Source organism: Pan troglodytes, chromosome 12 (genome assembly GCF_028858775.2).
Source record: "Pan troglodytes isolate AG18354 chromosome 12, NHGRI_mPanTro3-v2.0_pri, whole genome shotgun sequence".
Classification (NCBI taxonomy): Eukaryota; Metazoa; Chordata; class Mammalia; order Primates; family Hominidae; genus Pan; species Pan troglodytes.
Window position 1 is genome coordinate 112,678,893 of NC_072410.2, and position 25,228 is coordinate 112,704,120.

The following is a 25,228-nucleotide window of genomic DNA, read 5'->3' on the forward strand; positions in this document are numbered from 1 at the left end:
GCCTGCAGTTGGAGAATGGCTGTAGTATCTTACCATCACCTGATGCAGCTCCCGTGCCCCCTCTGAGCCTGCGGCACCGTGGCAGAGGTAGGAAGGAGGGTCCTGCTACCGAGCCCTGCGTGACCGGTTTCCATGACAACTGGGCTGCAGCTATCCAGAAGGACAATTAACCTCAGAGCTGATCTTCCTGCGGGACCCTTCTGCTGGGTAGAGAGGAGTGGCCCCAGCAGCATCAGGGAACAAGGGAGAGGCTGGGCCCAGCCCCTGGGTCATTCCTTGTCTGAGAGCCCTCAGTGACCAGCACTCCGGCAGGAAACGCCATGCAGCGCTGGGAAGGACCAGGAGGCTGGGCAAAGGCCCCACAGAGCGGGGCTACACGTGGGCCTCGGGGGCACCGGCACCAGCCCCGCACGCACCTCCTCTGAGCCCCTCTTCAGGGGACTCCTGGGCACCAGAGCTCCTGGGTCCTTGTCCTGGCCCTGCCAACTTGGATGGTTCAGCGTTCAGCCTCACTGGGACCTGAGAGCATGGAGCACAGAAGACGTGTCCCCAAGCCCCCAATCTGTGGAGGTGGGGCCTGGCTCCATGTGAGGGGAGGGGTAGTGGCTGAGGTCCAGCCAATTCCCTGGCCCCACCCTGCTTCAGGCAGGGAGTGCTAAGTAATAATGACAGCTGGTGTTCGCTGAGCACTTACTATGTGCTAAGCAGGACCTACGCTAAGTCCCTTCCATGTATTTGATCCCAGGAAATCTCTCGACCACTGCTCAACTATGAGACCCATTCAGCAGATGAACAGCAGAGGCACAGAGGGGTTAGAGGGCATTGACCCCAGGCAGCCTGGTCTCAGCGTCTGCTCCTGTGGACCTGCAGGTCTCTGCTTTTAACTGTTGTACACACTACGGTTCACCAGGCTTTGGTTAGGAAAAGAATGAATCTGCTTCCGAAACCAGTTTGAAAACCACTGCTGGCCGGGCACGGTGGCTCACGCCTGTAATCCCAGCACTTTGGGAGGCCGAGGTGGGTGGATCACGAGGTCAGGAAATTGAGACCATCCTGGCCAACACGGTGAAACTCCGTCTCTACTAAAAATACAAAAAAAAAAAAAAAATTAGCTGGGCATGGCGGTGCGCGCCTGTAATCCCAGCTACTCGGGAGGCTGAGGCAGGAGAATTGCTTTAACCCGGGAGGTGGAGCTTGCAGTGAGCTGAGAAAGCACCACTGCACTCCAGCCTGGGCGACAGAGCGAGGCTCCATCTCAAAAAAAAAAAAAAAGAAAAAAGAAAACCACTGCTATGGTCCACGCTTCCCCACTTCACAGAGATGGAAACTGGGGCTCTAAAAGGTAAAATGGCTCATCCAAAATCACACAGCTCTCAGTCAATATATCAAAAGGCCAATTCAGTCAATGTGTTCATTGATTGTAACAACAGATACAAGTTTACAGTGATCCATAATGGAGGGATTTCTTTTTTAAAGATATTGAAGATTTCTGCCGAATTTAGGCTAGCTCTTCCCCACTGGACTTCATAACAACATTCAAAGTATGCTGGACCTGCCTCTGTCCAGCAGCCTACTGCTTCAGCTAGGAGAAACAGTCGAGGAGAGAGAACCTCGGCACGAGGAAGGACAGAGAGGAGGGTCAGCTCAGCAGGGGCTGCATTGCCCCATCTTCGGTCACCCAGAAGATGAGACTGAGGGTCAAAGTAGAGGTTTGGAGTTTAGGGGAGACTGGGGAGAACAGAGAGGGGAGGTGAAGGGTGGGGGAAAGGAGACAAAGAGACAGAGAGAGGAGGTTGAAAGGCAAGGAAGGGGAGACACAGGGGCACAAAAAATATACATTTGTAAGAATTTCTCATCCTCAAGAATATGTTCAAGAGTATTTTCAAGAATGTATCCAGTACACTTGAGAACAGAGTCATATGGAATTCGATGGCTAAAATCACCTTAAAACCATCCGGATTTGGGAGAGGAGTGAATGGGTGGGGAAAAGGGTGAGACAAGACTGGCCACGTGTGGACCTCTGTTGACACTGATGTTGCACGCTGGGCTTTTCTATTATTCTATTTTTGCCTATGTTCAAAGTTTCCCATTATAAAAAAGTCTTTTAAAGTATGTAGTCAATATATTCCAGAATTTTTAAATGAATAGTTTTTGAATATAGTTTTGAATATATTAATGAATCGATGCCGTCTGTCTCCCTCCCACGCTCAGCCTCTCCTGCCTCTCTCTCTCTCTCACTCTCACGCTCTCTCTCGCTTTCACGCGCTCTCTCTCTCTTGTCCTGGAGTCAGCAGCCAAAATTAACAGCTGCATACTGATTCTCCTCTGCGTGGAGGAAATCCAAAGCATTTGTTAAAATACTGATACAAAAGGGAAAATAAGCATTAGTCAAACAAAACATCACAGAAATCTTCCAAATCTACCGCATCCTACAGGGTTTGCTATAAATATTCATTTTTATAAATAGATCAAAGAAACCAGTAAATAGAATGACTTGTTCATTTGTCAGATTGGCTTTGGGTTAGTGCTGCTCTGGGCATGCTTGTGCACAGGGCAGAGACGGGTCTGAAACCCAAGTCTTCCATCTTCAGACCTGTGCTCTTCTAAACCCACAAACACTCTACAGGATCAAAGTCAAGTTGCAAGAATCTTTCTTAAGGCAGTCTCCTCCCTTTCTGACTCAGTTTCCCCATCTGCACAAGAAGTGGATGGTTGAGATATTCATGGAGCTCCTCCCAGACCAGGGTGGTGACACTTCCAGGGACAGTTGGTGTTACTGGACTCAGGGCCATTCTGGGCCTGCCCCAAACCCATGGAGACCGAGAGAGCTCATGTCTCCCCTCAGCTGTGCATGGAGCCATGAAGGAGAACAAGGGGCCGGGAGGCAGCTGCAAGGAGGCCTCAGCCCCATGCCAGGCGGGTGCTGCCTCTGTCCCGCCTGCCCCAGGCCTCAAAGGGCCTGCCATGTGGGCCTCTTCTGGAAGGGACGGTTTGGACCAACAGTCCCAGTTTGCCCAGGACTCAGGGCCTCCCACAACGTGAGACTTTCATTGCTTTTGTGGTTTTCAATGCTAAAAACAGGACCATCCCAGCCAACCTGAGCCAAGTTGGTCCCCCCACTCCCAGGAGAGTTGGCTACGCAAATTTTTAGTAAAGAGGAATATCGGAAGGGAAGGAAGTTTTGTTTTGATTTCCCAGCTTTGGGAGAAAAGAAAAGAAGGGATTGCTTATGAACTGCAAGCCCCCTGATGAAACAGCAAACTACCAGGCCGGTGCTGGTCCAAGATCTAATGGCAGGATGTTTGCAGTCCTGATGTTACCAAGCTTTGTCTCCCCAAGCCAGAAAAGGCAGTGGAGCCGGGGCTAGGAACCCTGCTGCCCTGCTTTTTTGTTTTTTTTTTTAAGACGGAGTCTCACTCTGTCACCCAGGCTGTAGTGCAGTGGTGCGATCTTGGCTCACTGTAAGCTCCACCTCCTGGGTTCACGCCATTCTCCTGCCTCAGCCTCCCCAGTAGCTGGGACTACAGGCGCCTGCCATCACACCTGGCTGATTTTGTTTTTGTATTTTTAGTAGAGACAGGGTTTCACCATGTTGGGCAGGATGGTCTTGATCTCCTGACCTCATGATCCGCCCGCCTCGGCCTCCCAAAGTGCTGGGATTACAGGCGTGAGCCACCGCACCTGGCCTTTTTTTTTTTTTTTTTTTTGAAACAGAGTCTCACTCCGTCACCCAGGCTGGAGTGCGGTGGCGCAATCTCAGCTCACTGCAGCCTCCAGGGACGTGCCATCATGCCCAGCTAATTTTTTTATTTTTAGTAGAGACAGGGATTTGCCATTTTGGCCAGGCTGGTCTTGAGCTCCTGACCTCAAGTGATCTGCCCACCTTGGCCTCCCAAAATGCTGGGATTACAGGCATAAGCCACCATACCCAGCCAGAACCCTGCTTCTCTGAATGAATCAGCCATAGAGCAACAGAGGCCCGCTGTGATCGGAATCAAGGAAAATGACCTTGCCATGGAGGGGCAGGCAGCCAGGAGGGGATGAGCCGGGCTGGCCCAAAGGGCTCTTGCCACTGTTGACTCTGTCACAGGCTTCTTATTGGATGTTGCCCAGACACCTGCCTCCACCCCTCCAGTGTCCCAGAGGCTCGGAGCCCAGTCCCACAGGTCTCAGAGGGGTCAGATGGCACATCAGCCCCGTGAGTCCTGAGGGACATAAAATCCTTAGGCCCAGATGTGGCCAGTAAGTGCTGGGTAGCCAGTGCTGCCGCTCTTTGGCCATGCTCTCAATGCTCACGCCTCTCCTGCTTCTATTTATTTTGTTTTGTTTTAGAGACAGAGTCTTGCTCTGTGGCCCAGGCTGGAGTGCAGTGGTGCCATCATAGTTCACTGCAGTCTCGAATTCCAGGGCTCAAGCCATCCTCCCGCCTTAGCCTCCCAAGTAGCTGGGTATGCGCCACCATACCTGGCTAATTTTTGTAATTTTTGTAGAGACAGGATCTTCCTAATGTTGCTCAGACTGGTCTCCAACTCCTGGGCTCAAGCAGTCCTCCCACCTCGGCCTCTCAAAGTGTTGGGATCACAGGTATGAGCCACTACACCCAGCCACTCTCCCACTTTTAAAAGAGTCTGCGTTTGAGTGGCCATTTATTTCCTTGCATGGATGTGTTGGCTGTTTCCCCTAACCTGAGCTACCCTGGAGGGAAGGACACTGGGCAAAAGGATGTCACGGTGATGACCTGGGAGGGAGAGGAGCGACTTGGCAACCATTTGCTTCAAACCACTGATACGTAGCTACTGGTCCTCATGGCTCATCCTGTTAAGGACTAGCTGCTAAATTCTTCACCCAATTTTTAATTTTTATTTTTTAGAGATGAGGCCTTGCTATGTTGCTCAGGCTAGCCTTGAACTCCTTGGGCTGAAGCGATCCCCTCACCTCCACTTCCTGAGTAGCTGGGACTAGCGTCCAGCTTCTTAGCCCAACTTCAATTAAAACTGTGTATATTTATTTTTTAGGGCTGCTGTGACAAATTACCACAAACTCAGTGGCTTAAAACGACCTGTGAGAAATAATTGTTTCTAGACCACCTAGTTCATAGTTTTGTTTTTTGTGGGATTTTTTTGGGGTTTTTTTGTTTGTTTGTTTGTTTGTTTGTTTTTGAGACAGTCTTCCTCTGTCACCCAGGCTGCTAGGCTGGAGTGCAGTGGCACTATCTCAGCTCACTGCAACCTCCGCCTCCCGGGTTTAAGCAATTCTCCTGCCTCAGCCTCCCAAGTAGCTGGGATTACAGACATGTACCATCACACCCAGCCAGTCTCTGTATTTTTAGTAGAGACAGTGTTTCACCATGTCGGCCAGGCTGGTCTCAAACTGATCCTGGGGGAGGGACAGACATGAAAATGATTTGCTCAATGTCAGAAAAGAGTATCATAAAAAGAGCCAGGCACAGTGGCTCACACCTATAATCCCAGCACTTTGGGAGGCTGAGGAATGAGGATTGCTTGAACCTACGAGTTCAAGACCAGCCTGGGCAACATAGTGAGACTTAATCTCTACAATTTTTTTTTTTAATTAGCTGCATGTGGTGGCTCACTTCTGTAGTCCCAGCTACTCGGGAGGCTGAGGTGAGAGGATCCCTTGAGCCCTGGAGGTCAAGGCTGCAGTGAGCCATGATCACAACACTGTACTCCAGCCTGAGTGACAGAGCTGAGACCCTGTCTAAAAAAAAAAAAAAAAAGAGAGAGAGAGAGCTGTGCAGTCTGTCAGATTGAGCACAATCCCACCTGGACATCACCAGGAAAATCGGAAAATATTTTCAATGGAATAATAAACTCCTACAATCAAAACTTGTATGTGCAGGGATGCAACCAAAGCAGTACTCAGAGGGAAATTTCTAGCCTGAAATGCTTGCCTGAGCCCAGGAGTTCAAGACCAGCCTGAACTGGAGAAAGGAGGAAGGATTGAAAACAAATGCACTAAGATCTATCTCAAGAAATTACAAAAGGAACAGCAAAATAAATCCTAAGCAAGCAGGACTAGAAATAAAAATACACATGTAATGAACTAAGAAACAGAGACAATCAACGAAACCTAAAGTTGGTTCCTTGAAAAGGCTGCAAAAACTAATACATTTCTGGTGAGAATGATTGAGAAGAAAAGGGATGACAATTGCTACCATCCTGCAGGCAAATTGCAATATGCTGCCTCTTGCTAGCTGCATGTCTTTGGGCAAATTAATTAACCACTCTAAGCCTGTTTCCTCATCTTAAAATTGAGAAATAGAATATCTGCCTCACTGGCTATTATGAGAATTAAATGAGATAGTGTGAGTTAAGTGTCCAGCAGAGAATACAAACTATATAAATCATACTAGTTATGATCACAGTGGTGGTGGTTATCAATATTCTAAAGTGCCACAGGGGGCTGGGTGCGGTGGCTCACACCTGTAATCCCAGCACTTTGGGAGGCTGAGGCAGGTAGATGACCTGAGGTCAGAAGTTCAAGACCAGCCTGGCCAACATGTTGAAACCCCATCTCTACTAAAAATACAAAAATCAGCCAGACATGGTGGTGCGTGCCTGCAGTCCTAGCTACTCAGGAGGCAGAGGCACAAGAATCGCTTGAACCTGGGAGGCGGAGGTTGCAGTGAGCCGTGATCATGCCACTGCACTCCAGCCTAGCAACAGAGTGAGACTCTGTCTCATCTCAAAAAAAATAAATAAATAAATAAAAATAAAGTGTTACAGGGGGAACAGAGAGGGAGAATGACTTCCTGCCCTGGCAGGTGAGAGGGAGGAGATGATTTCTAAGCCCTAAAGGATGGAGAGGGCTTCACAGAAGAAGAGAAAGAAGGACCATCCAGGCTGAGAGCCTAGTGAGCAGGAGGCAGGAGCCCTGGAGGCCTGAGGTTCATCCAGAGGGGAGAAGGGGCCAACCACGAGTGCCAAGGCCCTCGTGGGCCTCTCTGAGGCAGTGGCTGACATTTGACGCCAATGTTGAAAACATAAATGGGCCTGGCCTGCAGCCTTCATGCATTATGCAGCGAGGGTGAATAATGAATGACTTGGAATTTTTTTTAACCATTTGGTCACAGATTTCTCTCCAGGGTGACGGAAATACAATGGCCATGCCCAGCCTGTCTGTGTAGTTCACAGAATGATTTAGTTATAATAACCTCCAGGCTCACAGCGAAGTTATTTTCTGCTGGAAGCAAGTGAACAAGTGTTCACCAGACCAAGCCAGCTTCCCCCAGGACGAAGAGGTTCTCTCAGGACTGTTTATTTTCTCAAAAGCCTCTGTCTACATGACAGGGACACACTCAGGTAAAGAGCTCCCGGTATGTCCGGAGCCAGATGTGTTAGGCTGTAAGCCTCAGCTGAGACCCAGACCTCCTCCGGGGGAAGGGAGCCGTGGGACGGCATTAACCTCTGCTCAGCGTGAGGGCTCCATCATCCCACAGGAAAGTCATCGGTGGGGCCGCTCTCACAGAGAGGTGGCTCTGGGTGGAGGGCTTCCCGAGGAGGTGGCTCTAGAGCTGGATTAGACAGAGGGAAGCTCTAATCCCCAAAAATGAGGGGTACGGAGGTCCCCAGAATGTCATAATAATAAAGGCTTCAGAAAACGTTTGCATCAGAATATGTAACTGGCAGAGTAACCTATGACCCTGAGCTCCTCTAAAAATACTGACAATCCCTGGCTTATGATGGTTCAACTCAGGATTTTTTGACTTTATGATGGTGTGAAAGTGATACACATTCAATAGAAACTGTACTTCCCTCACAGTGCTGGACAGAGGCAGAGAGATGCAGCTCCCACTCAGCCACGCTGCCAATTTACAATGGGTTCGTCGGGAAGTAACCCTGTTGTAAGTCAAGAAGCATCTGAAGTTATGAGGCAAATACCACACAACCCAGCAACTGCATTTTTGTGTGAACGTAAGTTCACAAAAGAATCTATACACTAGTCTCCATAGCAGCTTTACTAAAGCAGGCAAATACTGGTAGCACTCAAATGTCCTTTTAAGGGTGAATGTCAGGCCAGGTGCGGTGGCTCACATCTGTAATCCCAGCACTTTGGGAGGCCAAGGCGGGTGGATGCCCTAGGTCGGGAGTTTGAGACCAGCCTGGCCAACGTGGTGAAACCTTGTCTCTACTAAAAATACAAAAATTAGCCGGGCGTGGTGGCATATGGCTGTAATCCCAGCTACTTGGGAGGCTGAGGCATGAGAATAGCTGAACCCAGGAGGTGGAGGTTGCAGTGAGCTGAGATCACGCCACTATACTGCAGCCTTGGTGACAGAGTGAGACTCTGTCTCAAAACAAACAAACAAACAAAAAAAGGGTGAATGCCAGACACACTGCGGTATGTCCAAATCCAGAAACACCACTCAGTAATGAAAAGAAGAAATCATCGGTACGCAGTGTCTTAGTCTGTTCCAGCTGCTATAACAAAATACCTTAGACTGCATAATTTATAAAGAGCAGAAACTTATTGCTCACAGCTCTGGAGGCTGGGAAGTCCAAGATCAAGGTGCCAGCAGAATCGGTGTCTGTTGAGGGCTCTCCGATTCATAGACGGCAGTTTGTTGCTGTGTCCTCACGTGGTTAAAGGGGCAGTGGCACTCCCTTCCCCTCTCTTATAAGGGCATTAATCCCACTCATGAGGTCACAGCCCTCGTGACTTAATCACTTCCCAAAGGTCCCACCTCTTAAAACTATTATATTGGGTATGAGATTCCAACATATGAATTTAGGAGGGCACCAACATTCAAATCACAGCACACAGCAACCTGGATGACTCTCCAGAGAACTATGCCGACTGCAAAAAGCCAATCCCAAAAGGTTACTAGTTGCTTGATTCCATGTACAGACCAATCTTATGGTGACAAAGGTATAAAGATGGAGAACAGATTGGTGGTTGCCAGAGGCTGGGGGTAGATGATTGTGTTAGAAACAAACAGGAGGGGTGGCCAGGCACAGTGGCTCATGCCTGTAATTCCAGCACTTTGGGAGGCCGAGACGGGTGGATTACCTGAGGTCAGGAGTTCGAGACCAGTCTAGCCAACATGGTGAAACTCTGTCTCTACTAAAAATACAAAAATTAGCCAGGCATGGTGGCAGGTGCCTGTAGTCCCAGCTACTTGGGAGGCTGAGGCGGGAGAATTGCTTGAACCCAGGAGGTGGAGGTTGCAGTGAGCTGAGATGGTGCCATTGCACTCCAGTCTGGGCAACACAGTGAGACTTCACATTAAAAAAAAAAAAAAAAAGCCTGCACGGTGGCTCACGCCTGTAATCCCAGGACTTTGGGAGGACAAGGCAGGCAGATCACGAGGTCAGGAGATTGAGACCATCCTGGCTAACATGGTGAAACCCCGTCTCTACTAAAAATACAAAAAAAAAAAATTAGCCGGGCGTGTTGGTGGGCACCTGTAGTCCCAGCTGCTCAGGAGGCTGAGGCAGGAGAATGGCGTGAACCTGGGAGGCGGAGCTTGCAGTAAGCCGAGATCGGGCCACTGCACTCCAGCCTGGGTGACAGAGTGAGACTCCGTCTAAAGAAAAAAAGAAAAAAAGCTTGAGCACAGTGGCTCATGCCTGTAATCCCAGCACTTTGTGAGGCTGAGGCGGGTGGATCACCTGAAGTCAGAAGTTCGAGACCAGCCTGGTCAACATAGTGAAGCCTCATCTCCAGTAAAAATACAAAAATTAACCAGACATGATGGCGCATGCCTGTAATCTCAGCTAGAAAGAAAGAGAGAGAGGGAGGGAGGGAGGGAGGGAGGGAGGAAGGGAGGAAGGAAGGAAGGAAAAGGAAAGAAGCAAACAGGAGGGATCCTTGTAGCATTGGAACTGTGGTGGTGGACCCACAAATATGTGCAGGTGATAAAAGTGTGTAGAACTAGAGGAACACACACACACGAATGGATGCAAAGGAAGCTAGGGAGATCTGAGGACATTGAATCAACATCAATATAGTTATTATGATATTGCCTTTAGGTTCACAAGATGTTACCACGGGAGAAAAGGGTACAAGGTGCACTGAATCTCTCTGTGTTACTCCATACGACTACATGGGACTCTATCATTATCTCAAAATAAAAGTTCTAACTTAAAAATAGTAATGATTTAATGTTAAGTGAAAAAGGCAGACCTCAAAACTTTATGTGATGATCAGTACATTTTATTTTATTATTTTATTTTATTTTATTATTTTATTTTATTAAAGCGAAATCTCGCTCTGTCGCCCAGGCTGAAGTGCAATGGTGCGATCTTGGTTCACCGCAACCTTCAACTCCCGGGTTCAAGCAATTCTCCTACCTCAACATCCAGAGTAGCTGGGATTACAGATGCCCACCATCATGCCCAGCTAATTTTTGTATTTTTAGTAAAGATGGGGTTTCACCATGTTGGTCAGGCTGGTCTCAAACTCCTGACCTCAGGTGATCCACCCGCCTCGGCCTCCCAAAATGCTGGGATTACTGGCATGAGCCACTGTACCCGGCTCAATCAGTACTATTTTAAAGACATCAAAATTTACACCTAATATCTACTAAAGTGAAACAATTGCCTACCCTATGACCCAGCAATTCCATTCCTAAATATACCCACAGGAGAAACAGGTGCCTATGACCACCAGGAAATGTGTACAAGACGGTTAATGACAGCTTTATTCATAATAGCCACAGTGGGCAACAATCCAAATGTCCATCAATAGGGGAATTAATAGATTGTGTTTTGTTCATACAATGGAATCCTTAACACAGCAATTATAAAGAAACAAACTTGTACACATTGATGAATCTCCCTGACCAATATTAAGCAAAAGAAACCAGATACAAAATGTAAAATGATGCAGCCACTGTGGAAAACAGTGTGGTGATTCCTTTAAAAAATTAGAAGTAGACGATGGCTCACGCCTGTAATCCCAGCACTTTGGGAGGCCGAGGCGGGCAGATCACCTGAGGTTGGGAGTTCGAGACCAGCCTGACCAACATGGAGAAACCCCGTCTCTACTAAAAATACAAAATTAGCCAGGCGTGGTGGCATATGTCTGTAATCCCAGCGACTTGGGAGGCTGAGGCAGGAGAATCGCTTGAACCCGGGAGGCGGAGGTTGCAGTGAGTCAAGATTGCGCCATTGCACTCCAGCCTGGGCAACAAGAGCAAAACTCCATCTAAAAAAAGAAAAAAAATTAGAAGTAGAATTACCATATGATCAGGAATTCCACTTCTGGGTATATGCCCAAAAGAACTGAAAACAGGGTCTTAAAGAGTTATTTTGTGCACACATGTTCACAGCAGCATTATTCCCAATGTCTAAAACTTGGGCAGATGCTACCCAGTGTCCACTGATTGATTAATGGATGAGCAACATGCCATGATATCCATAATGAAATATTATTCAGCCTAAGAAAAGGAAAGAAATTCAGACATGCTACAGATATGGATGAACTCTGAAGACATTATGCTAAGTGAAATAAGCTAGACACAAAAAGGCAAGTACTGTATGAATCCACCCATAGGAGGTACCTAGAATGGTCAAATTCATAGGAACACAGCCAGGCACAATGGCTCATGCCTGTAATCCCAGCACTTTGGGAGGCTGAGGCAGGTGGATCACTTGAGGTCAGGTGTTTGAGATCAGCCTGGTCAACATGGTGAAACCCTGTCTCTACTAAAAAATATCAAAAAAAAAAAAAAAATTAGCTGAGCGTGGTGGTGTGTGCCTGTAATCCCAGCTACTCAGAGGGCTGATGGGGAGAATCACTTGAACCCAGGAGGCGGAGGTTGCAGTAAGCCGAGATTGCGCCACTGCACTCCCACCTGGGGTACATAGCGAGACTCTGTCTCAAAAACTAAAATAAAAATTTTTTTTAATTCATATGAATAGAAGGTAGGATGGTGGTTACCAGGGGCTGTGGGAGGAGGGAATAGAGAGTTAGTGTTTAATGAGTATGGAGTTTAGTTTTCCAAGATGAAAAGAGTTCTACAGACGGATGGCAGTGATGGTTATACAACATTATGAATGTATTTAATAACGTTGAACTGTACACTTAAAAATGGTCAAGATGATAAAGTTTATGTGTATTTTAACACAATTTTTAAAATAGGGGAAAAAACAGCCAGACACAAAGACCACATACAACATGGTTCGTTTATATGAGGTTTAAGAAAGACCAAACTATTCTATGGCAATAGAATCAGAATGAGGGGTTACTGAAGAGAGTGTGAGTGTGGCTAGGCAGGACCTGCGGTGCCCTCTGGGCACTGGCCATGCTCTATATCCTAGCAGAGGTGGTGGGTGCAGAGTATGCACATGTCTAAAACTTATCAAACTGCAGACTTCAGATTTGTGCACTTTTCTGCATGTAATTATATCTAAATCAACATTTTTAAATAAGAAAAAAGCCCACATGCCTAGATTAAGGAATAGAAGGACTACAGCAGCGTGTTAGCAGGGACTTTCTGGGTATATTTGGGCATCTTTTCCTCTTCTTTCTATTTTCCCTATCTCCAAATTTCCTGTAAAATGAGGAGGTACTGCATAAGAGAAACTTTATAGTAGCTATCAACATTTTTTCTTTTTTTTTTTTTTAATCATTTTTGAGTCTCACTCTGTCACCCAGGCTGGAAAGCAGTGGTGCAATCATAGCTCACTGCAGCCTCTAGCTCCTGGGCTCAAGTGATCCTCCTGCCTCTGCCTCCCAAATACCTGAAACTACAGGCATGTGCCACCACGCCTGGCTAAGTTTTAAATTTTTTGTAGAGATGGGGTCTTGCTGTGTTGCCCAGGCTAGTCTGGAACTCCTGGCTTCAGGTGGTCCTTTGTCCTCCCAAAGTGCTGGGATTATAGGCCTGAGCCACCATACCTAGCCTTTTTATTTTTTTTTAAGGAAATAATTCAGTAGTCTACAGTCATTGAGGTCTTCTGAAGAGAGTGACCCCTCGGGGAATGTTTCTTCCTCACTCCACCCCATAGGCGCTCGCTCGTGGGCCTGCTTTCGCAGGGGACACAGAGCTGGGAGAGCTTCACCTACCCGGGGAGCTCACTGAAGGCCCGGCTGGTGAGGGGCCAGCATGGATGGCCGTTCCCCTCTGCTGACAGCAGGGCCAGGGCAGCCTGCCACTGAGGAGCTCCTCAAATTCTGCTTCTCCCCAGGCGCCACTGTCTTAGCTCAGGCCGCAGACAGGGCAGCATAATCAGCAGAAATCTACTTCTCACAGTTCTGGGGGCTAGAAGTCCAAGGTCAAGGTGCAGCCAGGGCCCAGTGTCCAGTAAGGGTTCCTCCTGGGTGGGAGGCAGCCGCCTCCTCCCCATGTCCTCACGTGGCAGAGAGAAGGTGGCAGGTTCTTATAAGGATCCTAATCCTAGTGGATCAGCACCCGCCCATACGACCTCATTTAACCGTAATTACTGCCCTACTCCAAATGCAGCCACACTGGGGTTTTGGGCCTCAACATGTGAATTGCAGGGGACACAGTTCAATCAATGGTGCCTCCACAGTCCCACCTCCAAGACTTTGCCAGATCACGCCCCCCACGGAGCACACCCGGTACAGAACCAGCCCAATCGCCACTCGGCCACCCAGCCACCCAGGCAGATCTAGGTCCTAATCAGCCCGCGCCAGGCCAAGGGCTCCAGAGGGCAGGAACCCTGCCTTCTGCCCGGCCGATGCAGGCCCTCGTTCTCTCCAATTTCACTGAACTGGGTTATACTGAATTCTTCTGGGCAGGTCTTCCGGCCTTGTGGCCATCAGAAGCCCAGAAGGAGACTGTGCATCGGGGGTGCCCGCAGAGCCCCATCACCTCTCTCCTCGCTCTCCTTCTCTACTGAGGCATGAGGGCCAATTCCAGGTGAGGCTCCCAAGCTCCGCAGAGCCCTGCCCAGGGGTGGTGGGAAGAGCTACTCCCATCCAGCCACGGGCCTGCATTGGGCTGGGCCTCTGCTGAGGGAGGTAGGGGGATAGACGGGGGTTTGCGGGGGTGCTGGAACTGGGTCATCCCTAGAGCCAGATGATGGGTCCAGCTGCTTCTTGGGTGACTGGCCAACCCAGTGGTGGGGATCAGGCTGCGGAAACAGGCTGGGCACTTGCCACTATTGTGCATCTTGGGGTGCCATTGGGGGAGAAAGGGGACTAAGGACAGGGGAACCAAATAACGGAGAGAGATGAAATAAGACGGCAAAGAGAGAAGAGAAAGAATAATCTTCGTGGCCAACACCCCTGAGTGCCTGCTATGGAACCCATGCCGGCCAAGCTTCTCACACCTCATTCTCATGATGATCCTAGGAGGTAGGGGCTATTTATCTCCCCATTTTGCAGATGCGGAAAACTGAGCACAGAGTGTTTAAGTCACTTGTCAAAGAGCTTACAACTAGGAGGTGGTGAGCTCATTTGAACCCAGGCAGCCAGAGTCCACACTGCCGAGTGCTGTGAGAAGAAGGGAGAAAGCTGAATGGAGGCGGCAGGAGAGGACAGACAAGGAAGACGGCGAAGGAAACCGGATTTTCCATTCAACAGATATTTCCTGAGTGCTGATTTGCCACTGTTCCCCGGGACTCAGGGGGTTGGCATCACGGGTGTGGGATCCGTGTGGTCACACCGGGCCCCTGCTCAGATGGGCCCTGAGCTCGGTTTCAGGCTCTGCTGCCACCATCTTGAAATTCTTCATTGTTTTTCAACAAAGGGCCCCACATTGCATTTTGCAACTGATGTGGGCAGTCCTGGGTGCAGCAACAACACACCCAGCCCCTCCCTTCGCCAGGATTCTATTCAGAGGCTGCACCCACAGACAGAAGGAAGAGGCGAAGGGGCCGACCCAGCAGGAGGCGAATGTTCTCTAATGCCATGCGGAGGGCTGGGGAAAGGGCACAGGTTGTCTTTGAAGCTGGAAAGGCATAATTCAATTATTTTTACAATTTCATTACTGGAAAAATCTATTGGCCCCAGGAGCATTCTGCTCACAAAATTGAACTAAAAACAAAAGGGCCTTCACCGTCTTCCCTCAGCTCTCGGTTGAGCCAGCTTCCTATAAATCACTGACGGAGACAAGGAGTGCTGCAGAAGCAGTGTCCTCCGTCCGCCCCTCCCCTGGTCCCTCTGGAGCAGGGTCAGATGGAGGCAGCGGAAGTGGGAGGGAAACAGGCACAGCCCAGGGACCACCACGGTGCCAGCCCCAGCCTCCTTCATCTCGTCCAACCTCCCCCAGACCCTCGCCAGACAGGCGGGCCTCAGCACCCATGACTTAGAGCAGAGAAATTTCACCCCATGCAAGGCAACACAGCAGGCTAGTTAGTATGTAGGGCAGGACTCAGCCCAGGTCTGTCTGGCTCCCAAACGCATGCCCTGTAAACACAGACGTTCCCCCTGTTAATGCACTCATGCTCAAATGCACGCAGACCCCAAAGGAGCTGTGCTTCCCCTCATCCTTGGGCGCTGGCCCGGCCTGGACTAGCAGGGCTCCTCTGCTCAGTTTTCTAAACAAGCAGCACTGTCTCCTAAGTTTTCCCAGCCTCTGGACAGGTGGGGACACCTCACAGCTCCTGTCTTCTCCTCTTCATCCTGAGCAACACAAGGGCCAAGTTTCTGTATATTTTGTTTGTTCCTGAGACCTCGTGTCCAGAACAGTGCCTGACACATAACTGACACTCAATATTTTTTAATAAGAAAGACTGTTCCAGGGACGTTGCTGGTGGAGAGGTGTCTGACTATTCTGCAGCTGAGCAGGATTCATTCCTGCCTCTGCCCGGCTGCCCTGCTCGGCTCCCTATGCCAGGGGTCCTGGGGTGGCATCCGTGTCGTCCTGACCCAGATGCTCAGGACAGCAGCTGCTGCTGCTCCCAGATCACCCTGTTCCTTTGTTCAGCATCAGCTCTGTCTTACAGGCCACATTAGGGAGACTCTCACTGACCGGTGGACACCACCTTGCCCAGCCCTGCTTAGCTCACTCGAGCCACAGGCCCCTCTTTAGGAACAATTGCAGAAATGTCACCAGCTGACATGAAGGGCCGGGGCTGCCCTGGAAGCACGGCTCAGGAGGAAGGCGGGAGATGCAGACAACAGCAGCAGCCAAACCCGACAGTTTCTCAGCTCACTGGTGCCGCTGGATTTCTCTTTCCCTTCGCTGTGCCTTGCTTGGTACTGCATGGCTGTTAGCAAGGAGTTGCTCTGTGTTTGTCTTATCTCATTTAATCCTCCTGACAGCCCAGGGGGCAGAGCTGACTGTTCACCAGTGAGGAGGCTGGGCCAAGCTGCCAGCCAGCAGAGGAGGGGTTTGGCCTCCGCACCACACGTTGCCCCCATCACAGGCTCGATGCCTGGGGTCTGTGCAGGCCCCGCAGCCTATAATGATGAGTGGCGCAGCCTGTGCTGGTTCTGCTCAGTGTGGAGGGTCATCTAGATGCCCACGTTTCCCCTGATGAGGCCTGAGCCCCACATCTCAAAGGAGCTTGCAGCCCCGAGGTGCCTGGGCTGGGGACAAGCCCCCTCTCTGTCACTTAGCTCTCTACTTTTAAAGGACGTCACTTCTCCTGGTCTCTTGATTTTGGAACAGACACAGCTTTTTTCTGGCGTCTGATTCCTAATCAGGCGTTCATTCCGCTGTGCTCTCACAGGGCTGTGGCTGGGGGCGGGGGCGTGGGGGTGCGGGACACAGGCCCCATGGAGTCTCCTGTGCTGCCCCTGCTGTGCCAGGCACACGGGAGCCTGCACACCCCCTTCCAGCAGCAAGAAAGCAGGTTGGAGAGAAGGAGGAGGGAGGAGAGGGGGAGACCCAGGCCGTAAATGACCCATGACCCAGCTGGGGCTGATGTCTGTCCCCACTGCCGACCCAAATGACCGCAGTCACCCTGGGGCTGAGCTCATCAGCTGCCCAGGCGCCTCCTTGGCATCATTCTCTCTTGTTCCCCTCCTTTCTCTCTCTCTCGCCCGACAGGAAAACAAAGCTGACAGTACAGCCCATTCACCCCTGCCCCCCAGCATTCATGACTCACCCTGAAATTCCCCCCTGGTTCCAGCGCCCACAAGCCAGGGACCGTCTGATTTCACCACAGGGCAAGATCAAAGTGACCTGGCCAAGCGACCGCTTCTTGAGGAGGGAGGACATTTATTTCCATGATAAGCAAGTCAACTCCCAAATCATGATATATTTATGTTCTATGTCTCCAGCCACCTGCTCAGCCTCAAAATCAAATTCCATTTCGAAAGAGGAAATATGAAAGGTAATTGGGAAAACTGGGAATGGGTCATCCTGGAAGGTAGAGGCGGCTCAAGGGGTTCCGGCAGGTGCAGGTGCTCACTCTGGATGTCCGGAGCGTGACTTAAAGCTAGGAAGTTGGCAGGGAAAGGCACCTCCTTCTCTCTGGAAAGCCTGAGCCCCAGTCCCGGGGGCCTCCCATGCTGCCTTCAGGGACAGCAGGGGCACCAGCTGCTCCCGTGGCCTAGCTCACTCGGGTACCAGAATCTGGATCAGAACTATCAGGTGGGGCCACTCGCTATGTAAACTGGATGCCAGCCAAGGCCTCCCAGGCCCTCAGGAACTAGGAAAACCTGACTCACATCTCCCTCTTCTCCCCAAGTTCCAGCGTGGGCAGAAGTTCAAAGCCAGCTCCCAGACTTCCTCAGATCCCCGGGGGCTGCCATCCCCCCTGGCCTCAGCCTCCTGCTCCTGCTCCCGTCCTCAGGAAGCCCAGTGCGGAGGCCAGCTCTCCAAACTCAGAGACACTCATTTTCATGGCATGAGCACTCAGGGCTGTGCAGACCTCGAGGGGGCCAGGAAAGGGGCGCGTATTCTGTGGCCGTGCCTGCCAGCTTCCAAGGAGCAGCCGCCCCGTCTTCAAATGCCCTCCCTCTGCTGGGGAGCCCCCCTGTGCCTCCCCCACCCCAGCTCACCCTCACTGTCCTGGCTTTGCATCTCTTACAGTCTCTGTAGCAAAAACCAGAACCTGTCCCATGCAGAGCATTTTGCTGGCTTCTCTGTTGCGTTGGCACCAGAGGACATCGAGGCCTTCACAGCACCTGTGAGCACTTTTCTAGAACAAAGACAGTCTTTGTCTTTCAGAGCAATTCTGGACCCAGCAATTAACCTAAGATTTCCCCTCATGTTGCACATCTAAAACTACACCTGAAGGGGGTGCTTCAACTTGGGAACTTACAAAGAGAAGCAGCTGGGCACAGTGGCGCACACCTGTAATCCCAGCACTGTGGGAGGCTGAGGCAGGAGGATTGAGCCCGGGAGTTCAAAATTAGCCTGGGCAACACAGTGAGACCCCATCTCTAAAAAAAAAAAAAAAAAAATACAAAAAGTAGCTGGGCATGGTGGCACGTGCCTGTAGTCCCAGCTACTTGGAAGGCTGAGGTGGAAAGATGGCTTGAGCCTGGGAAGTGGAGGCTGCAGTGAGCTGTGATTGTACCACTGCACTCCAGCCTGGGTGACAGAGCAAGACCCTGTCTCTAAATAAATAAATAAATATTATAATAATAATTAAGAGAAGCAAGTGATCAGTGTTTGTTGAATAACAGATGAAACACGGGTGTGTGTTGAGCATTTGCTCTGTGATGGGAGTTGGGAGCCACTGCCTGAAGGAGTCCATGGTACAGTTGCACAGGTTGAGTACTGAGGAAAGGTTGGATTGAAGGAGAGAAGAATGAGTGGGTGATCAGGTTGGTGGGTGGGTAGAAGGAAGGAATGACTGGATAAATGGAAAAGAAAAGGAGAAAAGAGAGGGAAGAAATGAATAAACAGGACAGGGGGCTGGAAGGTGGAGGAGCTGGCCAGGCCAGAGCCGGCACATCTTTTTAGCAGGTAGGGATGCATAGGAGAGTGGTGTGGGACCCACCCCAACCCCCAGAGTTGGTATCAAGATTATTTTAAACTGAAGACATTTGAGATTCAACAGATCCAGAAAGAAGCATTTTTGGAGTTTCCCTTATCTGACTAAAAGCAGAAACTTCTGGGAGTGAGGCTGCCATAAACCCCCTCTTCAAGAAGGGGCAGCTTCACTCCCAGGAAGGAGGCCCAGAGCGAAACTGCCATAAATTCCTTTCTGGGGTGGAGGGGAAGCCCTGCCAGGACGAAGATGGAGGAGATCTCTCGAACCTGCTATTAAATCAAAATTATGCAATGATGCTTGTTAATGATGGTAAGAAGGCACATTTTATTGGGGGTGTCAGGGGTGGGGGGAAGGAACTATCGCCTTAGGTATAGGACCCACTGTGATGCGATTCTGCAGTTGGGGAGAGAGGTTGGGCTCAGCCACATATACAGCAAGGAAAAGTAGGAATTAATAGCCGGAGCAGGGTGGGGGTCAGTGGAGGAAAAACTACTAGGGGGAAACACCAGGAATGAGGGGGCTCTTGCTAAACCAACCTAGCAGGATTTTTGCTTAAGGCAAAAAAAAAAAAAAAAAAAAAAAAAACAGAAAAGCCTTTGTCTTTTCTTCTGTTGATCTGTTGGCTGTTAAATTTCTCAGACCCCCAAACACAGAACAAAGTGGGTAGAGGAAGAGCTTTTCCTCCTGACACTATAGTTTGCATGCTTTAGAGCTGTCTCCAAGAAAGCCCGGGAGACAATTCCTCTGGCCAAGCAGACATTTGACCTAAGGGCTTATTAAATCTCAGAGGCAGCCACCATGGCCTTGTGCGGGAAGAGAAATCAGAACGGCCAAGTTATCTTCAGATGAGGACAGGCAGGCCATAGGTCTCTGCCATGAAGAGTTCTGGGTGGGAACCCATGGTCCAGTACACTGCCACCCAGGCTGGGGACATCAGCCCTGATCCCACCTCTCCACTTCCTCCTGGCCCAGAGAGAAGACACAAGGAGGAAGAGCCAGGACACAGGATGAGCAAGGGACAGAGGACCTTCCCACCACCACGCCTGCTGAAAAAACCTGGCCCAGGACTACACACAGCCTGAGAGGAGAGAAAGAAGCAAGGCAGGGCGTGGCGTGCAGAGCCCTGACACTCACCAGCTACCACATCCTACACACAGGCACGGACACACACCCACCACCCCACTGTTTGTCCTCTGCAGCCAGGCAGGGCGAGAGGCGAGTCCAAGCTGAGCAGTGAGACCTCAGCAGCAGGGCATTCGAGGGAAGGCTGTCCTGGGCCCTCGGATCAGCTTCTTCCCAATTCCATCAAGAGGGCCTTTTGCTTCCAGTCATTTGCCCTTCACTGGCTCATCGTTCCTTGATTGGTTCAATCTTGTATCAACAATCATTTACTGAGCGCTTCTTATGGGGCAGGTGCTACACCAGACCCAGAAAAACCAAGGCAGATAAAACAGTCAGGAGGGTGCCACGCAGGGGTGGGAGAGTGGCAGTCGAGGCGTGTCTCGAGAGCAGCTGTGCCAGGGCTCTTGACAGGTGTCACATGCCTGAATCAAACAGCATTTGACATCCTGCTCCAGAAGGCAGAGTTCTTAGCCATGTTCTCAAAGCATCTGCCATCCTGCTGACACTGGCCCCAGCAAAGTGACCATGGCCTGTCCCCATCATAAGTGGCATGTACAGAAACACTTGTTTCCTAACAGGGTCAGTGGTGACCCATTGCCACGCTCCCAACCCCGCCGGGGTAAAAGCTCTGAGAGAGAGACCATGAGCAAACCATCACCATCTAGACACGCTCATGCTTGTGGAGTGCTTAGGACACAGGCGGGGACGCAGGGCCTGTTCCATCGCCGCTCAGCAAATAGAATGTGATGACAAGGCACTGCTGCGTGGGAGCATCCAAGCAGCTGGTGCGCCATAGGGAACAGTGCGAGGGCTTTGCAGGCAACAGGCTGAGCCTTGGTCCCTGCCTCTGCACCTGCTAGCTACGCATCGCAGACGGGCCTCAGTTTCTTCAGCTGTGAAATGGGACCATAATTCTCTACCCCCAGGGGCAGTGTGGAAGATAAAAGGAGACCTGGGATGCCTGACCCCTCACCAATTTGCCAGACACGGACACAGAGAGCAGGGAGCACACGTGGTATCCCTGACCCACCCTCACCCTGAGAGACCAGGCTCTGTTCAGGGCAGCTTGGTGTTCAGGGGCAGAGCACAGAAGCCAGTCGGCTGACCTAAGCGCGCCGGCCACCAGGAACCTGGGGTGCGAGCAGGGCTGGTGGACAGCAGGGCCCGGGAGAAGGGCTGTGGGCCCCCGGCCTGCCCCTGCAGCCGGCTCTGGTCTCTGGACTTCACTCTCCCGCACTCAGCTCTGGAAGGCCTGGTTAATTTAGAGGAGTCATTTTAATCAATTAGATGAAGTGTAAAGTAACTGTTCAGCTCTGCTCAGGAAATGGGGCCTGTCGTCTTCAAGGCTTTATTGGAAAGGCATTAAGATGGAACGGTGTCCTCCACGCTGCCCTCACCAAGCTAAGCCAAACCTCGGGGCAGAAGGACCTTCCAGAGCCCCTGTGACGACCCAGCAAGCTGTCACCAGCAGCTGCTGTGCTCCCCTCCAGGCCGCTGGCTGCCCTTCCTGCCTTCAAAAGCCTCTGATGCGGCTGCTGCCCAGAGCTTCTAGGCACCCAGTCCAAGCTTCCTTCCCTGCCCATCCCCAGCTCCTCAGCAAAAGATCTGTGAAGCACTGTACGGAGTCACCACGGGGCATGTGCACAGGGACCAGGAAGCAATCAGCAGGCCCTGGACCCCTGCACTTATTCCAGTGAGTCAAATGCAGCTTTTCCAGCACAGCTCTTCCATTTTGGAAGGCAGCATCCCGGTCTCTCTGGGTGAACCAGTCTCTGATCTCTTTGCCTTTCCTCGTGTGTGGTGTTTTGGGTCATTCATCGCCCTGGTCACCCAGGAGAGGATGAGAGCGGTGATGATGATGAATGCCTGTGGGCACTTTACACTTCCAGCGCTTGTTTAAAACTGTTATTTCCCGTAAACTTTACAATATTTATCTCCCTTTTGTCCAGCTGAGCGGCAGAAGCCTTAGAAACAGCTGGTCCCCAGCCGGTTAAATGTGGCCCCCGCGCCGTGGTCCTCACCCCTGTTGGCTTCCCTTAGGTCTGCCCTTCTTTCCACACAGGGCCCCTGTCCTGGGACCATCAGCTACGGAGCCCACTAATGGGAGGTCCCCACATGTGACTCTACTTCAGTCCCTCTCCTGGCTGAAATTTCATCCCAGAGGATTCAGTGTAGGTGCCCAAAGGGAAATGTGTTTGATGGGGTCTCTCAAAGGTCCTGTAAGTGTTCCGATGAAGATAACCAAAAGAGGCCGGGCACAGTGGCTCACGCCTGGAATCCCAACACTTTGGGAGGTCGAGGCAGCCGGATTGCTTGAGCTCAGGAGTTTGAGAACAGCCTGGGCAACATGGTGAAACCACGTCTCTACAAAATATAAAAAATCAGCTAGGTGTGGTGATGTGCACCTGTGGTCCCAGCTACTCAGGAGGCTAAGGTGGGAGGATGGCTTGAGCCCAAGAGGTTGAGGCTGTAGTGAGCTGTGTTCGGGCAAAAGGAAACCAAAAGAGTAAAGCGGGGTCCCCTCTGTGCGGCAGAATTCAAAACACTTTATTCAAGGAGCAGCAAAGGGTAAAGCCAGCTGAGAATGAGGAACCCCTCGCAGTCGGTGATGGCAGCCAGTGGCAGCCTTCCCCCGTGTGCCTGGCTGCAAAAACTGAGCTTGGTTGAGTAGCCTCACATCCCAGATGGACTGCAGGACCAAGGAGGGACAGTGGGGGCCCTGGCTTGTAAGTGACGGGGGCACCTCCTGCAGGGCCCTGGCCGCCCAGATAGGAAATGGGTGGTCCCCAGGGTTGGATTCTCTGGCCACACCCACATCCCTCCCCTAGTCCCTGCATCTGTAAGTAGCCCTTAAGTTTCTGTCTCTTCTACCCTGGGATGGCATTCAAACTGTTTCACAACTAACAGGGTTCAAGCAGAGACCAATCCAAACAGATGCCAGCCTGCTCACCTCGCCCGTGAGCACTGAGTGAACCCGAGCCCTGTGTGCTCCTGAATGGATTCATCCCACTTCACCGGCTGGTTCATTGGTCATTACAGTGACCCTCAGCGTCAAAAATAACAATGATGATAAAATGTATTGAGCACTTACTGCCAGTCCTTGTTCTGAGGCTTCCAAGTGTATTAAGCCGTCCACACACCTAGGCAGAGATGTGGATAGATGATATGATCTCTACTTACAAATAAGAAAACAGGAACAAAGTGGTTTCACACACAGCTGGTGAGGTGGAGCCCAGATGCAGACTCAGGCCAGCTCCATAGCTGGTTCTCTGTCATAACACTCTGCTGCCTCTCTTTAAAATAATGTAAAAAGAATTTGGGAAATACACCCTGGGCTCCATTCAAAAAAGGTTGAAAAATACATACACTATTTAGAAACACTTCTATCCAACACAGCCACACACACACACTCATATGCACACTCACACACACGTTCACTCATGCACACACACATATTCACACTCACACTCATGCACACACACATTCACACACACACACACACACACATTCACATGCATGCTTTAGCTCGAGGGAAATGAACTCACAGGACTCTAATTTCCTGATGCCATAGGAAGAACAATGGGCATCCCTGTCATGTTTTTCATGGGAAGCTGATTCAGAGAGGCTAAGGGGCATCCCCAACGTCACACAGCCAAGAGGCAAGGCTGAGGTTTGCACTTCCACCGCTCTGGCTTGGAAGCCCAATGAGGTGCTCAAATTCAAATTAGAAACCTTTTCCTGTTGTCCAGGCAGAAAACCAGGAGAGGGGAGAGAACAGCCACTAGGGCGAGGACAGAGCGTGGCCACTGGGCAGCCGGGGAACCGAGGCTCGCGCCTGGCTGCAGACTTCCCTCTTAAGGCCTTTCTGGCACCATCTGCTGTGGACCCCACAGTTCCCACCCGCTGCTGCCCGGGATGAGTGGGCTCCATCTGCTCATTCTGCACAGCACTCATTTTGCAGACCCGGGGAAACTGAGGCCAAGAGGGCCATGTGACTTGCCCAAGATCACACAACCAACCCTCACTGGACTGAGGGGAGTGGCCCTGAGCTTGCTGTCAAACCTGGCCTCTGCTCCCAGCCTGGCTGCCCCACACCCACGTGTGGAGCTTGGTGGCACCTACAGGTGGTGGGCTTGGCCCCAGCCCCCAGAGACAGCTGCAGATGCCCCCCCACCTCCCCCCGTCTTTTCCCCACTCTGCCCAGCTCTGCCCTTTGGTTCTCCCAGGAACAGGCTGACATTCACCATCAAGCGCTCGCTCCCCCTCTCCCTGCAGCCAAGAGCTAATTGTCCTGATTTCTTTCCAAGAGCAGTCTCTCTGAATAGCCTTCGCAGGCACAATTAAGCAGGTTCAGCTTGACTTTCACACTCCAGTTCTGAAAAAATCAAATCAGCAAGGAAGCAGAGCCTCTTGGAAGTTCTCTGAGAGTGCCTTTGTGCAGGAACAAAGCACACACATAATTACCTGCTTCACTGATGAGCTCAGGGCCCGGGGCCCTGCGTGCAGGAGTGGCCCACTGGCAGCCCCGTGCAGACCCTGTCTACTCTATTCTTGGAAGCAGCCAGCCAGGCTGGGGCTCCTCCTGGGACCTGCAGTGGACGGCCATGCCCCGGGGGTCCCCGCCCCTGCAGGCCATTTGTCTCTACCTAAAGAACCCCTGTTATGGATGGCTGGCACGGGTGGCCCAATCTGAATAGCAAGTGCAATGGCCTTATTGTCAAGATGGAGTGCCTGAGGCCCAGAGAGGGCAAACGCCCTGCCCAAGGCCACACAGCAAGATCAGGAAGAGCTGTGACTCCCCAGTCCTCGGCAGGGGGTGGGGGGCAGTGGGGGGGCGCGGGTGGCTGATGTCTTCCTGGGCCTGACTCTAAGGCTAACTCACGGTGCACAGTCATCCCACCCAGAAAAAAGTGAGGGCTTTGACCTCATGAAGGAAAATGGTTTCCCACTAAACAGCGGGTGCATCGCTGTTGACAGGCCAAGGAGAGTGTGGCCGGCACTTTTTCTGGGGACAGAGAAGGAAGGGGTTCTCTATCTCCATGTGGAGAAATCAAGGCCCAGACGTCACACAGCCAAGAAATGGCAGAGCTGAGACTCATCTCCGTCTCTGATTCCTGGGCCAGCGCTCATGACTAATATCAGCAACCGCCCTGCACACGCCCACACACATCGAGACGCCGCATCCCAAAGCCTGCTGTGGCAGCGTTTTGATTGACTGAGAGAATCGACATGAGCGACGGGCGGCTCCACACCACTCTATTCATCAAGAAGTTGTGCCTGGC

The 25,228-nt window shown here is 51.1% G+C and overlaps 1 protein-coding gene across 7 annotated transcripts in view; it reads right to left on the reverse strand.

Moving 5' to 3' along the window:
* RRM2 (ribonucleotide reductase regulatory subunit M2) overlaps positions 1-25,228 on the reverse strand; it is a 99,584-nt gene that overhangs the window by 31,756 nt on the left and 42,600 nt on the right. For 2 of the 7 annotated variants that reach the window (XM_063790108.1, XM_063790114.1), the window contains one exon: positions 10,636-11,169. The exons of 4 other annotated variants lie outside the window; for them this stretch is intronic. In XM_063790108.1, coding sequence (XP_063646178.1) covers positions 10,881-11,169 — 289 coding nt within the window. In that variant the 3' untranslated portion in view covers positions 10,636-10,880. Of the gene's footprint in view, positions 1-10,635; positions 11,170-19,127; positions 23,087-25,228 lie in introns of those variants that run through there. One more of the 7 variants, XM_063790111.1, reaches the window with a different exon arrangement.